Raw genomic sequence first — 18,045 nt, 5'->3', positions numbered from 1 at the left:
TCTGTATCATTTGTTTGTTTCTAGTGGATCATTCCCAGAAGCACATAACATGCCATTATTTTTCCCATCCTCAAGTGACCTCTCTTGACCTCACTTCCCCTGCTAGTTTTCTCCCCATTTCTCTAAACCCATTATAGGAAAACTCAAGAGTTGTCAAATCATGAGTCTATAGTGACCTAAAAAGGAGTGTGTATATAGAGCTCTACTTTACAAAAGAATGCTGGCTAACAAATGTAAAAGGAATGACAGAAATAGAAAATCACCATTTTGCAATCAACAAAGTAATAACTGACAAGAAAGAATCATCAATGAATACCAAAACAACCAGATAAAATGTTGGGGAACAGGATATTCACACAGCATTACCCTACAAGTTACTTCTAATTCACAAAGGAGAAAATGTGTCTTTACAATGGAGAAACCAGGCAGAAACTATCTTAACTGAGTGTGCAAAGTTAGCAGATTGAATAATGGGACCAAATGACATCATGTGCCTATGGAGAATTTGTGCCAAAAAAAAAAAAAATTAAACTGAATTAAGACAAAACCAGATTGTAGGATACTGTACAATTCAACTGTCTACAACAAAATCCACTAGATTCTGAATCAGGAAACAACTATAAAGAACATGTGAGAATTTTTACTATTATTGTATCAATATTAAATTTCCTTAGTGTGATAATGGCATTGTGCTCATGTAGAAGACTGTCTTTGTTTTGGGAAGTAATACATTAAAATATTTTTTAAAGATAAAGGGTCATGATACTTTTAACTTTTTAATAGTCAAATGTTTTAGAAAAAAGAGTTGTCTATACTTGCTGTCTCCAATTCTTCTCTTATTCTTTCTTGATCCAACACCACTTTTGTTCCTCATCATTCCATCAAAACCATTCAAGATCACTGATGACTTTCCCATTGCTAATTCCAATGGTTATTCTTAGTCCATATTTTATTGACACATCTTCTCAGAAATGCTTTCTTCACTTGGCTGTCTGGACACCCAACTCTCCTGAATTTCGTCCTGCTTCTCTGGTAGCTTCTTCCAAGCTGCCTTTGGAAGGTCCTGCCTCACCTCTTCTACTTCTAAATGTTAGCGTGCTCCAGGGATCAGCTTTTGGATCTCTTTTCTTCCTATCTATATTCACTCCCTTGCTGTTCTTATCCACATTGGCAGGGATGAGTTTTTGGACCTCTTTTCTTTTCTACCTATATTCACTCCCTTAGTGTTCTTACTTTCAGAGATGATTCTTAAATTTACATCTCCAGCTCTGACCTCTTCCCTGAACTCTATACTATATCCAACTGACTCCTTGATATGTCTACTTAGATAACTAACAGACTTCTAAACATAAAATCTGTTCCACCCATAATCTTCATCATCTCATGATAATTCCACTAGCCTCTTGACTGGTCTTCTCAATTCTGTCTTGTTATTGTTAGCTGCTGTCAAGTCGGCCTCCAACTCATGGTGACCACGTGCACAATGGAACGAAATGCTGCCTAGTTCTGCGTCATCCCCATGATTGATTACGGACCGGACCACTGAGATTCACAGGTTTTCATTAGCTGATTTCTGGAAGTAGATCACCAGGCCTTTCTTCCGAGTCCATCTTAAGTCTGTAAGCTCCACTGAAATCACAGCAACACACTAACTACCACTGACAGATGGGTGGTGGCTGTGCATGTGGTACACTGGCTAGAAACTGAACTGTGCAGTCTCCTGCACGGAAGGCAAAAATTCTACCACTGAACTATCAATGTTCCCAATTCTGTCCTAACCAAAACCAACCAAACTCATTGCCATCGAGTCAATACCGACTCATAGCAACCCTACAGGACACGGCAGAATTTCCCCATAGGGTTTCCAAGGCTGTAATCTTTATGGAAGCAGACTGCTACATCTTTCTCCCACAGAGCTGCTGGTGGGTTCAAACTGCCAACCTTCTGGTTAGCAGCCGAGCACTTAACTACTGTGCCACCAGGGTTCCTTAATTCTGTCCCACCACCTGTTCAATTTACTCTCAGCACAGAAGCCAGAGGGATCCTGTTAGAAACCAAAGTCAGATTTTTTTACTCCTCAGTTCAAAATCCTCCAGTGGCTTCATATCTCACTCAGAGAAGTTCAAGTACTTATAATGGTCTACAAGACCTTTATGCTTTGGCCTAAGTTAATTCTCTGACCTTGTCTACTATTCTCTTTTCCACTCATTCCATTCCAGACACACTGTTCTCCTCACTATTCCTCAAACACAATAGATAAGTTCAAGCTTCAAGGCCACTCATTTGCTATTTTCTCTATTCATACACTCTTCCTTCAGATGTGTGAATGGCTCATTCCCTGACCTCTACTTCGTTTAGTTTCTGTTCAAATATTTTTCCTATTTGTTTGTCATTTGTCTCTCCCTCCCCAGAACAAAAGATCTATGAGGTCAAGGATTTTTGTGTTTTGTTCACACAGTGTCTAGAACAGTTTCTGGCTCAATAAGTATTTGATGAGTTAATGAAAGAAAGTTGGGGCAATGAAGGATGCTGAGTAGAATAAAAGAGTCCAGAGATCTTTTTCACCAGGGTCTACTAAACCAGGAATAACCAAGAAAAAAGAGGACTTTTACCATATCTAACCTCTTTTAAGATTATAAACAAAGGAACATTCATTGTTTCTTCATATTCTGGATGGAATGTGACAGACATTGTTTATATTCAGCTTGAACTATCTACAAAAAAGTATTATTAGTCAGCTTAATTTTACTATTAATATAGAGATTACTTAATATATAAGGAATAAAACTGATTACACTTCATTCATACATATATTAACATTCACTGATGAAGGTTCAATGTGTTAATCACCTGCATCACCTTATCTACTCATCAGTGTCAGGCAGGATACCTTTTTGACAACAAACTGAGATAGTTTTACTCCACATCCATCAAAATAATAAATTATACTTAACAAAATCTTATAAGTCAACATATTGCCTTATTTATAATACTAATAAGGCTGCACTATCACATTTCCTTAAGCAATTAAAATATCAATAAAAAGAGTAGTTTACTCTGGTTGTTACACCCTCATATTTGTTGTCTACCTCCCTTAGTACTCCACCTTTAAGAAATTGAACTCCCAGTACTATATTACATAATCCAATGTAAAACTATAGTAAGTTAAAATAGTCTAAACTAGAACTCCTTTTAAAAACCAAACCAAACCAAACCAAACCATACCCCAACAAGTGTTAGTGATTCCCACTACCCAAATGAATGAACTGAGGTTCAGAAAGATTAGCTCATTTATCTCATATATCATGTCTAGCATGTAAAAGACCCTTTTACATTCACATATACAAACACACACAACAAACACATGCATACATGGATGTATCAAGGATTTACAAGAAACAATACTGCATATGGGACCTTAAAAGTACTACAGTTAAGGACTTTCATAAATGCATTGTATGTCAGAATATCAATTACGTTCTGTTAACAACAACATATCCAATGCTGCTGATAATTTCATGAAACTGTCATTCTTACTCAAGTCATTGTTGAAGGCACTATAAGCTGGTACAACTCTTTTGGAAAGTAATCTGGTAATAATCTCAACAGTCACCAAGTGCTCATGTCCCTTTCTAGTAATTCTACTTCTGGGAAGCTATCCTCTGGAAATAATTCAAAATATGGAAAATGCTACAGATTATTTATAACATCCTAGATGCTTGGCATCTGCAGATTCACATTGAGGTTTCAATGCTGGCAGTTTTAATAGCTTGTGAGAGAACCACAGGTTGATCCACAGCATACGTAAAGCTGCTGTGTGAGGGAGAAAGTCATGTAATTAACTGATTAGTGAGTGAGCCTGATGCCAGCACTAGAGTCTCATTGTAGCCTGATGGCTCACTACTAGTCCCCTGTACAAAGAAACATTTCTAAAGTGGAGAGAAAAAATAAAACAAAACAAAACAAAAAACAACCTTTGTTAAAAAACGTTTTTCAGATTAAAAGGCACTAAAAAAGCAAGCCAATTACTTGGCTGGTGATGAAAGTGAAGAGATCTAAGAAAGTACTGACATTTGTGGGTTTGGGATCTGTAGTGGCCTGAGAACACATTTCTTTTCAATGTCTACTGCAGTGAAAGATTAGAAATAAAATCAAATATTCAACAATACAGAAATAGTAAATCAAACCACAATCTACCTAATCACTTAAATGATAAAGGCCATGAAAAAAGAAATAAGTTATAATTTTGGTCACTGATATGAATATATAAATCAGTGCTGTCCACGATTATTATAACTGTATCATAACCTTATTCAAATGAAAAAATACTGAAAGGGAATAAATAATCCAAAATAACAGTGCTTAAATTAGGGTAGTAGAATTACAGATAATTTTTCATTTTTACATTTTCAAAATATTTTATATGGTATTAATATTACTTCCACAAATAAAAAAGTCAAGATAAAAATGTACTGTTAAATACAACAGGGACTAGTTTCCAACTCAATTCATGTCAGCATTATCCTGATACCAAAAACCAAGGACAATGCAAGAAATGAAAACTATAGACACAATATTCCTCATTAATAGAAGTGAAAGAATCCTTAACAAAATATTAGCAAATCAAGTCCAGGAATATATAAAAATGATAATATACCTTAACCAAGTGGACTTTCACCCAGGAAAAATGTAATGTTGAGATATTCCACTTACAGACAGAAGAGCAAGTATCACTTTTCGGTATTTGCCCTACAAAACTATATCAATAAAGACAGAAGCTAGATCTGGTCCGCCTGATATAGTAAACTATCCTCATGTATCTGTCCTATACACTTGTGGACACGTGGACACTTAGGGTCACCCAAGGCAGACACGTTTCAGCTGAGCTTCCAGACTAAGACAGACTAGGAAGAAGGACCTGGTGGTCTACTTCTGAAAAGAATTAGCCAGTGAAAACCTTATGAATAGCAGTAGAACATTGTTTGATATAGTGCCGTAAGACGAGCCCCTCAGGTTGGAAGGCATTCAAAATACAACTGGGGAAGAGCTGCCTCCTCAAAGTAAAGTCAACCTTAATGACGTGGATGGAGTCATGCTTCAGGACCTTCATTTGCTGACGTGGCGCAACTCAAAATGAGAAGAAAGAGCTGCAAACATCCATTAAGAATCGGAACGTGGAATGTACAAAGTATGAATCTAGGAAAATTGGAAATCGTCAAAAATGAAATGGAACGCATAAAGATCAATATCCTAAGCATTAGTCAGCTGAAATGGACTGGTATTGGTCATTTTGAATCAGACAATCATATGGTCTACTATGTTAGGAATGACACCTTGAAAAGGAATGGCATTATATTCATTGTCAAAAAGAACATTTCAAGATCTATCCTGAAGTACAACGCTGTCAGTGATAGGATAATACCCATACGCCTACAAGGAAGACCAGTTAATAAGAGTATTATTCAAATTTATGCACCAACCACTAAGGCCAAAGATGAAGAAATGGAAGATTTTTACCAACTTCTGCAGTCTGAAATTTATCAAACATGCTATCAGGATGCACTGATAATTACTGGTGATTGGAATGCAAAAGTTGGAAACGAAGAAGGATTGGTAGTTGGAAAATATGGCCTTGGTTATAGAAACAATGTCAGAGATCATGTGATTGAATTTTTCAAACCAACAACTTCCTCACTGCAAACACCTTTTTTCACCAACATAAGTGGTGACTATACACGTAGACCTCGCCAGATGCAATACACAGGAATCAAATCGACTACATCTGTGGAAAGAGACTATGGAAAAGCTCAATATCATCAGTCAGAACAAGGCCAGTGGCCAAATGTGGAACAGATCAATTGCTCATATGCAAGTTCATGTTGAAACTGAAGAAAATTGGAACAAGTCCATGAGAGCCAAAGTATGACCTTGAGTATAACCCACCTGAATCTAGAGACCATCTCAAGAATAGATTTGACGAGCTGAACACTAATGACTGAAGACCAGACGAATTGTGGAATGACATCAAGGACATCATGCATGAAGAAAGCAATAGCCCATTAAAAAGACAGGAGAGAAAGAAAAGACCTCAATGGATGTCAGAAGAGACTCTGAAACTTGCTCTTGAATGTCAAGTAGCTAAAGCAAAAGGAAAAAAAGAGCCAAACAGAAGATTTCAAAGGGTGGCTCAGGAAGACCAAGTATGATGACATGTGCAAAGAGGTGGAGATAGAACACCAAATGGGAAGAACACGCTCAGTATTTCTCAAGTTGAAAGAACTGAAGAAAAAATTCAAGCCTCAAGTTGCAACACTAAAGAATTCTATGAGGGAAAATACTAAACAAAGCAGGAAGCATCAAAAGAAGACGGAAGGAACATACAGAATCCCTATACCAAAAAGAATTGGTCAACTTTCAACCATTTCAAGAGGTAGCATATAATCAGGAACCATTGGTACTGAAGGAAGAAGTCCAAGTTGCACTGAAGGCATTGGCGAAAAACAAGGCTCCGGGAACTGATGGAATACCAACTGAGATGTTTCAACAAATGGATGCAGCGCTGGAAGTACTTACTCGCCTATGCCAAGAAATTTGGAAGACAGCTACCTGACCAATCGACCGGAAGAGATCCATATTGATGGCTATTCCCAAGAAAGGTGATCCAACCGAATGCGGAAATTATCGAACAATGTCATGAGTATCACATGCAAGCAAAATTTTGCTGCAGATCATTCAAAAGAGGCTGCAGCGTTGCATGGACAGGGAACTGCCAGAAATTCAAGCCGGATTCAGAAGAGGACATGGAACGAGGGATATCACTGCTGATGTCAGATGGATCCTGGTTGAAAGCAGGGAATACCAGAAAGATGTCTACCTGTGTTTTACTGACTATGCTAAGGCATTTGACTGTGTGGATCATAACAAATTACGGATAACATTGGGAAGAATGGGAATTCCAGGACACTTAATTGTGCTCATGCAGAACCTGTGCACAGACCAAGAGGCAGTCATTAGAACAGAACAAGGGGATACTGCATGGTTTAAAGTCAGGCAAGGTGTGCGTCACGGTTGTATCCTTTCACCGCAACTACTCAATCTGTACGCTGAGAAAATAATATAATCTGAGAAGCTGGACTATATGAAGAAGAATGGGGCATCAGAATTGGAGGAAGACTCATTAACAACCTGCGTTATACAAATGACACAACCTTGCTTGCTAAAGTGAACACGACTTGAAGCACTTACTGATGAAGATCAAAGACCACCACCTTCAGTAAGGATTACACTTCAACATAGAGAAAAAAAATATTTTCACAACTGACCAATAAGCAACATCACGATAAACAGAGAAAAGACTGAGGTTACCAAGGATTTCATTTTACTTGGATCCATAATCGACATCCATGGAAGCAGTCAAGAAATCAAGACACGTTGCATTGGGCAAATCGGCTGCAAAAGACTTCTTCAAAGTGTTGAAAAGCAAAGATGTCACCTTGAGGAATAAGGTGTGCCTGACCCAAGCCATGGTGTTTTCAATCACCCCACATGCATGCCAAAGCTGGACAATGAATAAGAAAGACTTAAGAACTGACGCCTCTGAATTGTGGTACTGGTGAAGAATACTGAATATACCATGAACTGCCAAAAGAAAGAACAAATCTGTCTTGGAAGAAGTACAACCAGAATGCTCCTTACAAGCAAGGATGGCGAGACTACGACTATGTCTCCCATACTTTGGACGTGTTATCAGGAAGGTAAGCCCCTGGAGAAGGACATCATGCTTAGTAAAGCAGAGGGTGAGCAAAAAAGAGGAAGACCCTCAATGAGATGGACTGACACAGTGGCTGCAACAATGGGCTTAAGCATACCAACAACTGTGAGGATGGTGCAGGACCAGGCAGTGTTTCGTTCTGTTGTGCATAAGGTCGCTATGAGTCAGAATCAACTCGATGGCACCTAACAATAACAACAACACGTGGCATATATATATCTCTGAAATATATGCTATAAAGCTTCTCTACCAAGTTTATTTTAAATCTGCTTTCTCAAATACCCAGATGAACACCTCAACTTAAGCTATGTTCATATTAAAATATATTCATCCAGTAAGTTCATTCTTAGAATTAAACTACAACATATTTGGCTTGAAAGATAAATCCAATATATCTTAGAATCATAGTCATGAACTTCAAGTAAGAAACTTTTCCACAAGCATCCCTAAGTGGTATGGTTATCTAGCCTTATTTTGGATACTTACTGAGAAAAGGAGCGCAAACCTTTAAAGCAGCGTACGTACCGGTATTCTTTCAGAATAGAGAGAATTCTAACAAAACAGAGAATTTCTCTCTATAGAACATTGAAATCTATCTTCCTTGAACTTTTATCCACTGACAGTAGTGCTGACCTCTGAAGTAATAAAGATGATTAAGTCTTGTTTTATGTATCAGTCCTGCAAGCACTTGAAAACAATTTCCTCCTCAGGCTAAATCTGAGTTCCCCTAGTCACTCGTCACATGATGCACTACTAAACGTTATTTTTTCTTATCAACTACTTCCTGCAAAAGTCATTTAAAATAAATGGGTTACAACATAGCACCACATCCCCACAGAAAGATGCAAGAAACAGGTGTTCATTCTAGCAATCAATCAAATGTCATAAATCAAAATATGCAAGTTTTTTCCCCCAAGTAAAAACAACCTATGCAAATAAATGTTATACTTCTACTGCAAAAAATTAAAAAGTTGTAAAAAGCAGAAATAAGTGAATATAGAATATTTTTAACTTTGAAGCAACTGTATTCCTACAAGTGGTTAGTAGTCTTTCTTTTAGAGACTGATCAAGACTACAGAACTGAATCTTTGTCATAAAAATTACACCTGGCTGTTTAAAATATACACATATTTATAAACAGTAGTAATTTGCAAAAACAGTAATACTTGCAAAAACATATGCTGACTGTCCCTGGACTGTTGAAAAATGTGTATCTTAGAGAACAATCACTGTTTAGCCTTTTAGCTTTGTTTAGCTTTGACATGTCCTCAAAAAATGTTAAACCTTGCAAGGCAGTTATAAAAATCATTTACTATGCTACCTTTGAGTATTCACAGTAAAATTGAGATAGAGAACTATGTATTACATATTTTGTGTTAGTGAGACCTCACTAAGGACTAGTAGAGGTTATAGTAGAGAAGGCCCCTTACGAATTATATATTTTGAAAATAAGTTTAATGACTTTACAGTACACAGTGCCTGGATTCAAGTTTCTACACCCTGAAAATACTGGAATCAAACCTAGGAAAGACCTACTTTCACAAATGGACAGGAATAAAACGCAGTTAGCAAATCAAAGAAATCAATCAAGAACAAACTGGCAAGAGTCTAAAATATCAGTCTCTGAGAGAGTTTTAAATGGTTTATGCTAATATACCATTGTACTCAAAAAAATATTTCTAGAAAATAAAGTTTTTAAAATTTGTTTCCAAAGAAAAGTTAATCCTCTTCTCCCTCATAAAATGCAGTCAACATCCTAAAACAAAGAAAAACTTGTAGGTATTTAGTTTTTAATTCTTACCTGGAACCCACTTAATTTCCATTTCCATATCATTTTCTTTGCCTTTCTTTTCTTTTTCTTGAATAACTTGCAAGAGCTGCCTATATTTTGCAATTTGTTCTTCGTCATCCTTCTGACTTTTCTTTGTTTTCCCATCTTCTTCTGCATTGATTCCATCGTCACCTAAAAACAACAAAAAAGCAATTCTATTTAATATACAGAATTAATTCACTTCTAACTAGTCTTTGGATCTCACGGTCACTCCAGCACCCATCTAAAAGATGTTTTTAGATATACTGAAGCAATAAAATATTTAGATCAGACAAACTTCTTAAGAGTAAATGATTTAAGTGAAAGACTTAGGTCTTGTTTATAATAAAACTCAGTGGACAATATAAGCTAGTAATGTCATAGTAGTATGCCTGGGAACCCCCCTTTTATTAAAATTCGCATTTCAAAATATTTTGGAGTCCTAACACCCTGAAACTTCTTCTCCTTACCAAGCTCCATGAAAGCAGGGACGGCATTTATCCCTCTTTATTCCCTCCCACCATCCAGTGCACAGGGGCTTTAAAATGTTATGTTCAATAAAAGGAGGCTGAATATCGTGGGATGAATCTGGTACGTGGATTTAGCTGTTCAGACTGAAGAGAGAGACAAAGGAACTTGCTTATAATCCAAACCTAAGAATCCTGAGTCCTTTCCATTCGATGATGAGCAAGCATGCTTACTCTCGGGGTCTTGTTAATATGTTAAAAATAAAAATGAATAAATTAAGAGTTAATATAGTTAATTTGCATGTGTGGACAAATAATCACTTTTCATTTCCTAATTTTATAAAAATAATTAGAACACAAAGGCACAGTATAAAATTCATGGGCAACAGATACCAAAGAAAGCCAATACATGATAAGTTTGTTTGCTCTACGTTTCCACTGTAAGTCAAAAACATAAATTAAGAACCTCAGTTTTAATGCAAAACATAAAGACTTACTGAATTGACTAAACGTCCCCAGTAAGAGAAAATTTAGAAGTAGCGTAATGAAGACCCTCTCTTCTATGAGCTATGGCTACTGGTCACTAAAAATGTCTGATATTATTAAGCAGTTAGTTATGAAACATCAATGTTAACAGATTGCCTTTATATCTTTTAAAAGGTAATATGGGAAAAAATGATTAAATATATATTCTTATATACTTTTTTTTCTAAATGAATAAAAAACGGTCCAGGACATTCTTTCCATCCTATCGCTCTTTTACATTTTCACTCAAACAGCTGAAATTCATTTTTTTTCTGTTTTGCTTTGTGCCACAATAATAATGTTGGATAGAATTCTGTCATGTATCCCATAATTCAATGGATAAAACATCAGGAACAAATTAACAAAATGGCAATGTATTTCTATCTATTAAAAGCTTACTTCTGAAAACATAATTAGAAGCAAGCTCCTTCCAGGTTGAAATTTTAGTGGTAGGTCTCTGATGGCCTATTTTAAATTGATTTTTTCCAGTACTAAAATTTTACTTTCTGAAGCTCTAAAATGTGGGATAACTCATGTAGGTCTGTTTTTTTTCCCCAATTTAAGGACAGTACTTTGTGAAAGCATTAATACTACATAAGGAGTGAAAAAAATATAATACTAAGAAGAAGCCTTGCTATGTTTACAACTACCACCAAGAACACCTACTAACTCTAAGACGTTCAAACATACTAATGCATCCATCAGAGGTACTAAATGTATCCATCAGAGGTACTAAATGCATCCACCAGAGGTACTAAATTACAGATTGTTAGCCTATAATCAATTAAAATATTGAAGAAAAATGTATGCTTTCAAAAACTTGAGTAGTATAATTCAAACAAATCAGTCTTACAAGATATATAACGAGAATGCTCCTTAGAAGGAGGCATGATGAGACTTTGGCTTGCTTACTTTGGATATGTCATCAGCAAAGAGCAATTGCTAGAAAAAGACAGCATGTTGCTAAAGTCGAGATTCTTATCCACGAAGGCCGTGAAAACAAGGGAAACCCTCAATGAGATAGACTGACACAACAGTGTCAACAATGGACTCCAACATATGAACAATCATGAAGATGGTACAGGACCAGGCAACCATTCCTTCTGTTATAAATAAGGTTGCCATGAGCTGGAACAGACTCAATGGCAACTAACAACAACATATTCCAAACAAAAAGCCATTAATCCTTATAAGTTACTAAGAAATAAAAAAACAATATATGAAAAGAGGTAGTATGCTAAGCACTTTACGTACATTATCTCAATCTTCCTACTCATAAGTGAGGATTTGAAACCAGCAGAGCCCAAGCACTTAACAAGAACATACTGACAAATAAATGCTTACTTGCTCATATTAGCCACCTTAATGTTAATAATGTTATCTTTAAATCTAGCTCAGATCTCCCAAACCAATCAAAGCAACCTATTTGCAAAACTTGGACCCAATCTTTACAAGTGTGAATAGAACATTATCCTTTCTGCCTTCATCTTACAGCTGTTAGTGAAAGAAAACTATACAGAATTTTCATGAAAGTGCTAGATAACTACATAAGCATCTGAATAAAAAGAAAATGTAGATAAAAAACTAGTATATCTTTCTCCACATTTATGGAGGAAAAGGACATAAAGTCTATTTGAAAAAGAACTTGCTGTTGTGTGTATGCTGAGAAATAAAATGGTCACCCAACTGTTTATAACGTCAAAAAATTTAACAAGCAACAGCCACCGAGGCCTTAAGAAAATGGGAAGCTTTTGTGCCCAACATAACTACCATAGCAAATCACACACTTTTTCAAAGACTCTTAAATACTTAAGCAATTACGTGGTTTTATAAATGTAAGAAGGCTAAACAAAGAAAGCAGAATGATTAAACACGATTTTCCATCCCATGTGTGGAACATGGTTCAAGAGCAGTGTTTTACGAAAAACTTAGGAAAATGAAGCCATATATTCAGTAGCTTAAAAGAAACAGTGATAGGTGAATCATATAGTCTAAGAAAGTCAAGGTTTAATAATCCTATGATAATATTAAAGAAGCATTTTATGATTAAATTTGCCACATAGGCTTTAAAAACAATACACATGCAAAAGTAAAACCAAATAGCTATAAAATTTTTTAAGCTATAACTTAAAAAAGGTATCAATTCCTGCCAATTTTAAATACTTGTATCTTTGTTTAAAAATTATGATTCTTTACTTGATGTCGGCACTAAACCTCTGATAATTTTGCATGATTGGTATTTTTTCTATTAGATAAAAAGAAAAAAGATGTCACTCTATTGGGCAGATGATATCGACCAAAAGTTGACATGAACTTACAATCAACTAACCAACTTTCCAGAGACAGTCCGATACAGGGAAAAAGGGTTTTGTTTTGGCTTTTTTTAAATTGAGTTATTTTAAATAAACAGCACACATAATTTTAAGATACATCATTAATTACTCCAACCACCAAAAAAATTTTTTTAAATAAAGATAATTTGAGATCTTATTAACGGCATGCTAGGTAATCCAGACCAACCCTTTAACTGAAGAAATTCAGTTGGATAAAATATTTTAAAAATCTTTTTAAAAGCTTTCAAGAGGTTAAAAAAAGAAAAGAACACCTTCAAAAAACTGACAAGTTAGGAATGGTTACCAGGTCAAATCAGAGAGATGATCCCAGCATTTGAGGCCTCTTTTCCCTGAGGGCACTTCCTGATACAGAGGGAACGGCTGTGAAATTCAACTGCAGTTCTGACAGATTCCCAGGGCCAAGAGGACAGAAGTTACAGGCCCACAGAAGGAGGGGACTTCAACGAGTATCCCACATTAAGCAGGGACCTATACAGGATATACTCAGGACAAGGACAAACCAGAAGGAAAGCTGCCCTCAAACCAACCTGCATCACTCACAGAGCTTGATATCTTCACATTTCATTCTTCTTATCTAACAGAAAAGATCATAATCGTGCAGAATTACAAGAAAGAGGTTTAGTGCCGACTTTAAGCCTTAAACTTGGAATAAGATGGTCCTAGAAATGACCAAGGAACCCTGGTGGCAAAGTCATTAAGAGCTCAGGCTGCTAACCAAAAGATCGGCAGTTTGAATCCACCAGCCGCTCCTTGGAAACACTATGGGGCAGTTCTGTCTTCCGCACTGTTGCTATGAGTGGAAACTGACTCGACAGCACACGACAACAACAACAGAAATGACCAAAGTAAACGAAAGCTATCTCTGATGAAAGGTATTATCATCTCAGCTACCAAAGTACTTAGAAATAATTTTTCAACATAAATGACCAACACACACACGGTCAAAGTTAACCAGGTACATAAGTAAACAACAAAGAAATAACTTGAAAAAAATAACAGAAACCAACCCAGAGAGAGCTGAAATATTAAAATTATCAACAGATTATAAAAAGCTATGCTAACTCTGTTGCTACAAATAAAAAAAGTCTTAGGAATACAGCACTGACTAGAGAACAATAAAAAATGATATATTTGATTTCAAAAATAGCTAAACAGTGCTAGAGGCCCTAATACACGGCATTAGCAGGATACAAACCACAACTAACACCACACAAACTCCAGAAGATAACCTAGATAACTGGGATCTTCTAAAAATTAAACACTTATGCTCATCAGAAGACTTTACCAAAAGAGTAAAAAGAGAACCTACGGACTGGGAAAAAAATTTTTGGCTATGACAAATCCGACAAAGGTCTAATAATCTACAGGAAAATCCAACACCTCTACAACAAAAAGACAAATAATCCAATTAAAAAATGGGCAAAAGAAATGAACAGACACTTCACCAAAGAAGACATTCAAATGGCTAACAGACACATGAGGAAATGTTCCCGATCACTAGCCATTAGAGAAATGCAAATCAAAACCACAATGAAATACCATCTCACCCCGGCATTACTGGCATGAATCAAAAAAACAGGAAATAACAAATGTTGGAGTGGCTATGGGGAAACTGGAACTCTTATGCACTGCTGGTGGAATGCAAAATGATATAACCATTTTGGAAAATGATGTGGTGCTTCCTTAGAAAGCTATAGATAGAAATACCATATGATTCAGCAATCACAGTCCTAGGAATATACCCCAGAGAAATAAGAGGCGTCATACATGCACATCCATGTTCACTGCAACATTGTCCACCACATTAAAAAGGTGGAAACAACCTAGATGCCCATCAACAGATGAATGGATAAACAAACTATGGTACATACACACAATGGAATACTACACAACGAAAAAGAACAATGATGAATTCGCAAAACATCTCACAACATGGATGAATCTGGAGGGTATTATGCTGTGTGAAGTAAGTCAATCACAAAAGAACAAATATTGTATGAGACAACTACTATAAAAATTCATGAAAACGTTTACCCACAAAATGAAAGAATCTTTGACAGTTAAGAGGGAGGGGAGAGGTGGGGTTGGAAAAACACTAAATAGACAATAGATAAGTGGTAACTTTGGTGAAGGGTAAGACAGTACACGATACTGGGAAAGCTAGCACAACTTGTCAGAGGCAAGGTCATGGAAGCTCCACAGATACATTAAAACTTCCTGAGGGACCAAGCTGCTAGGCTGAGGGCTGTGTGGACCACGGTCTTGAGGAACATCTAGCTCAAATGGCATAACATAGTTGATAAAGAGAAAAGTTCTACATTCTACTCTGGTGAGTAGCATCTGGGGTCTTGAAAGCTTGTGAGTGGCCATCTAAGATACTCCACTGGTCTCACCCTGTTGGAAGCAAGGGAGAATGAAAAAAACTAAAGATACAAGGAAAAGATTTGTCCAAAGGACTAATGGACCACAACTACCACAGCCTCCACCAGACTGAGTCCAGCACAACTAGATAGTGCCCGGTGACCACCACCGACTGCTGACAGGGATCACAATCTCCCAGACAGAGCTGGAGAAAAATGTAGAACAAAATTCTAACTCACAAAAAAAGACCAGACTTACTGGCCTGACAGAGACCGGAGAAACCCCGAGAGTATGGTCCCCGGATACCCTTCTAGCTCAGTAATGAAGTCAAAGATTAGACAGGCCCATAAAACAAAATGAGACTAAAGGGGCACACTAGTCCAGGGGCAAGGACTAGAAGGCAGGAGGGGACAGGAAAGCTGGTAATAGGGAACCAAAGGTCAAGAAGTGAGAGTGTTGACATGTCGTGGAATTGGTAACTGTCACAAAACAGTATGTGTACTGTTTAACAGGAAGCTAGTTTGTTCTGCAAACCTTCATCTAAATTTAAAAAAAAAAAAAAAAAAAGCTAAACACCACTTCCAGAAATGAAAAATAACCAAAATTAAGAACTCAATGGATAGATCTATTAGCAGATTCTACATAGCTGAAAAGAGAATTAGCGAACTGGAGAATAGATCAGGAGATAATATTGAGAACGCAGCAGAGAGAAACCATAGACAAAAAACAGTGGAGAGTAGCAAGAGTAAATATAGTGAAAAGATCTAACATATATTTATAATTGGTGTCGTAGAGGAGAGAAGCAATTATCTGAATAGATGACTGAGAATATTGAAAAACTGTTGAGAGATACCACTCCACAAATTCAAGAAGCCTAAAAACCCCTAGCACAATAAATAAAAAGAAACCTACTCTTAGACAAAGAGAAAACTTTAAAAGCTCTCAAAGAGGGAAAAAAAAAAATGACTTTCAAAAGGCTGAGTGACAACTGACTTCTCAAAAACAATGAAGTCAGAAGCTGGAAGAATTTCATTATGAATCTGCTGGGGTGGGGAAGCTGCCAACCTAGAAGTCTACAATTCTTTACCAGTTGAAAAATGCTTCACAAATGAAGGCAAAATAAGGGTATTTTCAGACAAACTAAAACTCAAGAGAGTTTGTCACCTGCAGACACTCACTACAGGAAATTCTCAACAATGTACTTAAAGCAAAAGAAAAATGATCCCAGAAAGTATGAGATTTAAAAAGGAACAAAAGCAAAGGAACTAGGTAAAGTGTGGGTAAATTTAAATAAGCAAGGAAGGATAAAACAGTAATATTAAGATCTTGTGGGATTAAAAAAAAATACTTAGAATTATAATACACAACAATAGCATGAAAGTTATTATAAGATTCTTTGTATTGTCCAGGAGAATAAAATATTAATTGCCATTAGACATTAGACTTTAATAAGTAAATGATGCAGGCCACAATTTCTGGGAAAATCACTTAAAGGATAGAAAGAGAGTCTACTATTTTCTAAACCAGAGCGGGAAAATGAAATGTAAAAAATAATTTAAAAGAAGCACTTACAAGGTCTTTTATATAATATAAAAAGGAGGGAGGGATATAGTACTTTAGTAGTTTAAGAAATTGTGCACTATACAAATCCGGACAGTCTAAAAGGCCAGAGTTTTTTTTGTTAGGTCTGAGTTTTAAAGAAAATGTTTACGGTTAAAGAAATTCAGGCTAAGAAAATACTTTCACATAAAAATTCAATCACTGTCAACAGGTGCACGAGAGACTGTGTATGTGCGTCGTCTTGCAGACTGTTTAAGGATGAGTTTGGTTCTTCCCTTTAAGATATGGCCGAAAACACATTTCAGTTAACAAGTCTTGTTTAGGCAATCTAAATGCCGACAAATGTAGAACACCAAAAGATTAACAAGTACCTTGTAGCTCCTCTTCTATCTTCTCTTCATCTTCACTAGAGGAAGCTAAGTAGGCTTGAAAATCCATGTCCAAAAGCTCTTCCTTTTTAAATTTCCTGTTAAGTGTTGTAATTCTTTCATGATCTGTCTCATCCCAAGTGATCTCCACCTTTCACCAATGAAAAAGAAAAAAACAACCAATAAGAATAGAAATGTCAGTAACGCAAATTTGTTAAAGAATATATTGTTATTTGGATGTTTAATGGTAAGTTAAAAAAAGTTAAGACATGCTAAAATAATTATCTGAATGACATGCCTACCAAAAGTATCTTATTTGTAGAAAGAGAAACATATCTATCAACCTATACCTTCCTCCTTCTCTCTCTCTGCTATATGCAGGCTACTATATTGAGAATACAAATTCATCAGTGTGCAGATCAACTGTGATAAAAAAAAAAAAGAAAATGTACTGGTGAAAAAATTAACATTATTATCAATCAGTGAAAACATATTTTCCACCTGGAGTTCTGGGTATTTCAGGAGGTCTACAAAATATGTGAAAGCTTTCTACACAATCTCAGTAGTGTCTATTTTCCAAAAAAGATTAACAGCCACTGATGAGAAAATCATCTGTTGGTTGGAAGTAGAGTAAACCCCTATGATAACATGAATTCCCCTACAGTATGAAGGGTCTGTTGACTGGCTCCTGCTCACAACACAGCCACCATGCTTACATGGGGTTCTGCTAGAGGTTTCATCTTCACTGTAGGGTGGGTCCATTGTTTCCCCTGCTCAAGCCAATCTCCCTAGATCAGAACCACAAAATGGGCACCAATTAAGAGATCCT

General features: G+C 36.3%; 1 protein-coding gene across 3 annotated transcripts in view; it reads right to left on the bottom strand.

Moving 5' to 3' along the window:
* The window catches only part of ESF1 (ESF1 nucleolar pre-rRNA processing protein homolog), an 88,781-nt gene that overhangs the window by 46,927 nt on the left and 23,809 nt on the right, over window positions 1-18,045 (bottom strand). For all 3 annotated transcript variants that reach the window (XR_002824103.1, XM_023731429.1, XM_023731430.1), the window contains 2 exons: window positions 17,220-17,367; window positions 9,573-9,734 (listed from right to left, as the gene is read on the bottom strand). Coding sequence is in view for 2 of the 3 variants with exons in the window: in XM_023731429.1 (XP_023587197.1) it covers window positions 9,573-9,734; window positions 17,220-17,367 (310 nt within the window). In the remaining variant the exon portion in view is untranslated. The remainder of the gene's footprint in view (window positions 1-9,572; window positions 9,735-17,219; window positions 17,368-18,045) is intronic.

Source organism: Trichechus manatus, unplaced genomic scaffold, assembly GCF_000243295.1.
Source record: "Trichechus manatus latirostris isolate Lorelei unplaced genomic scaffold, TriManLat1.0 scaffold00042, whole genome shotgun sequence".
Taxonomy (NCBI): Eukaryota; Metazoa; Chordata; class Mammalia; order Sirenia; family Trichechidae; genus Trichechus; species Trichechus manatus.
Note: the sequence above shows the minus strand (reverse complement) of the source record. Positions and strands in the feature narration are given on the sequence as shown.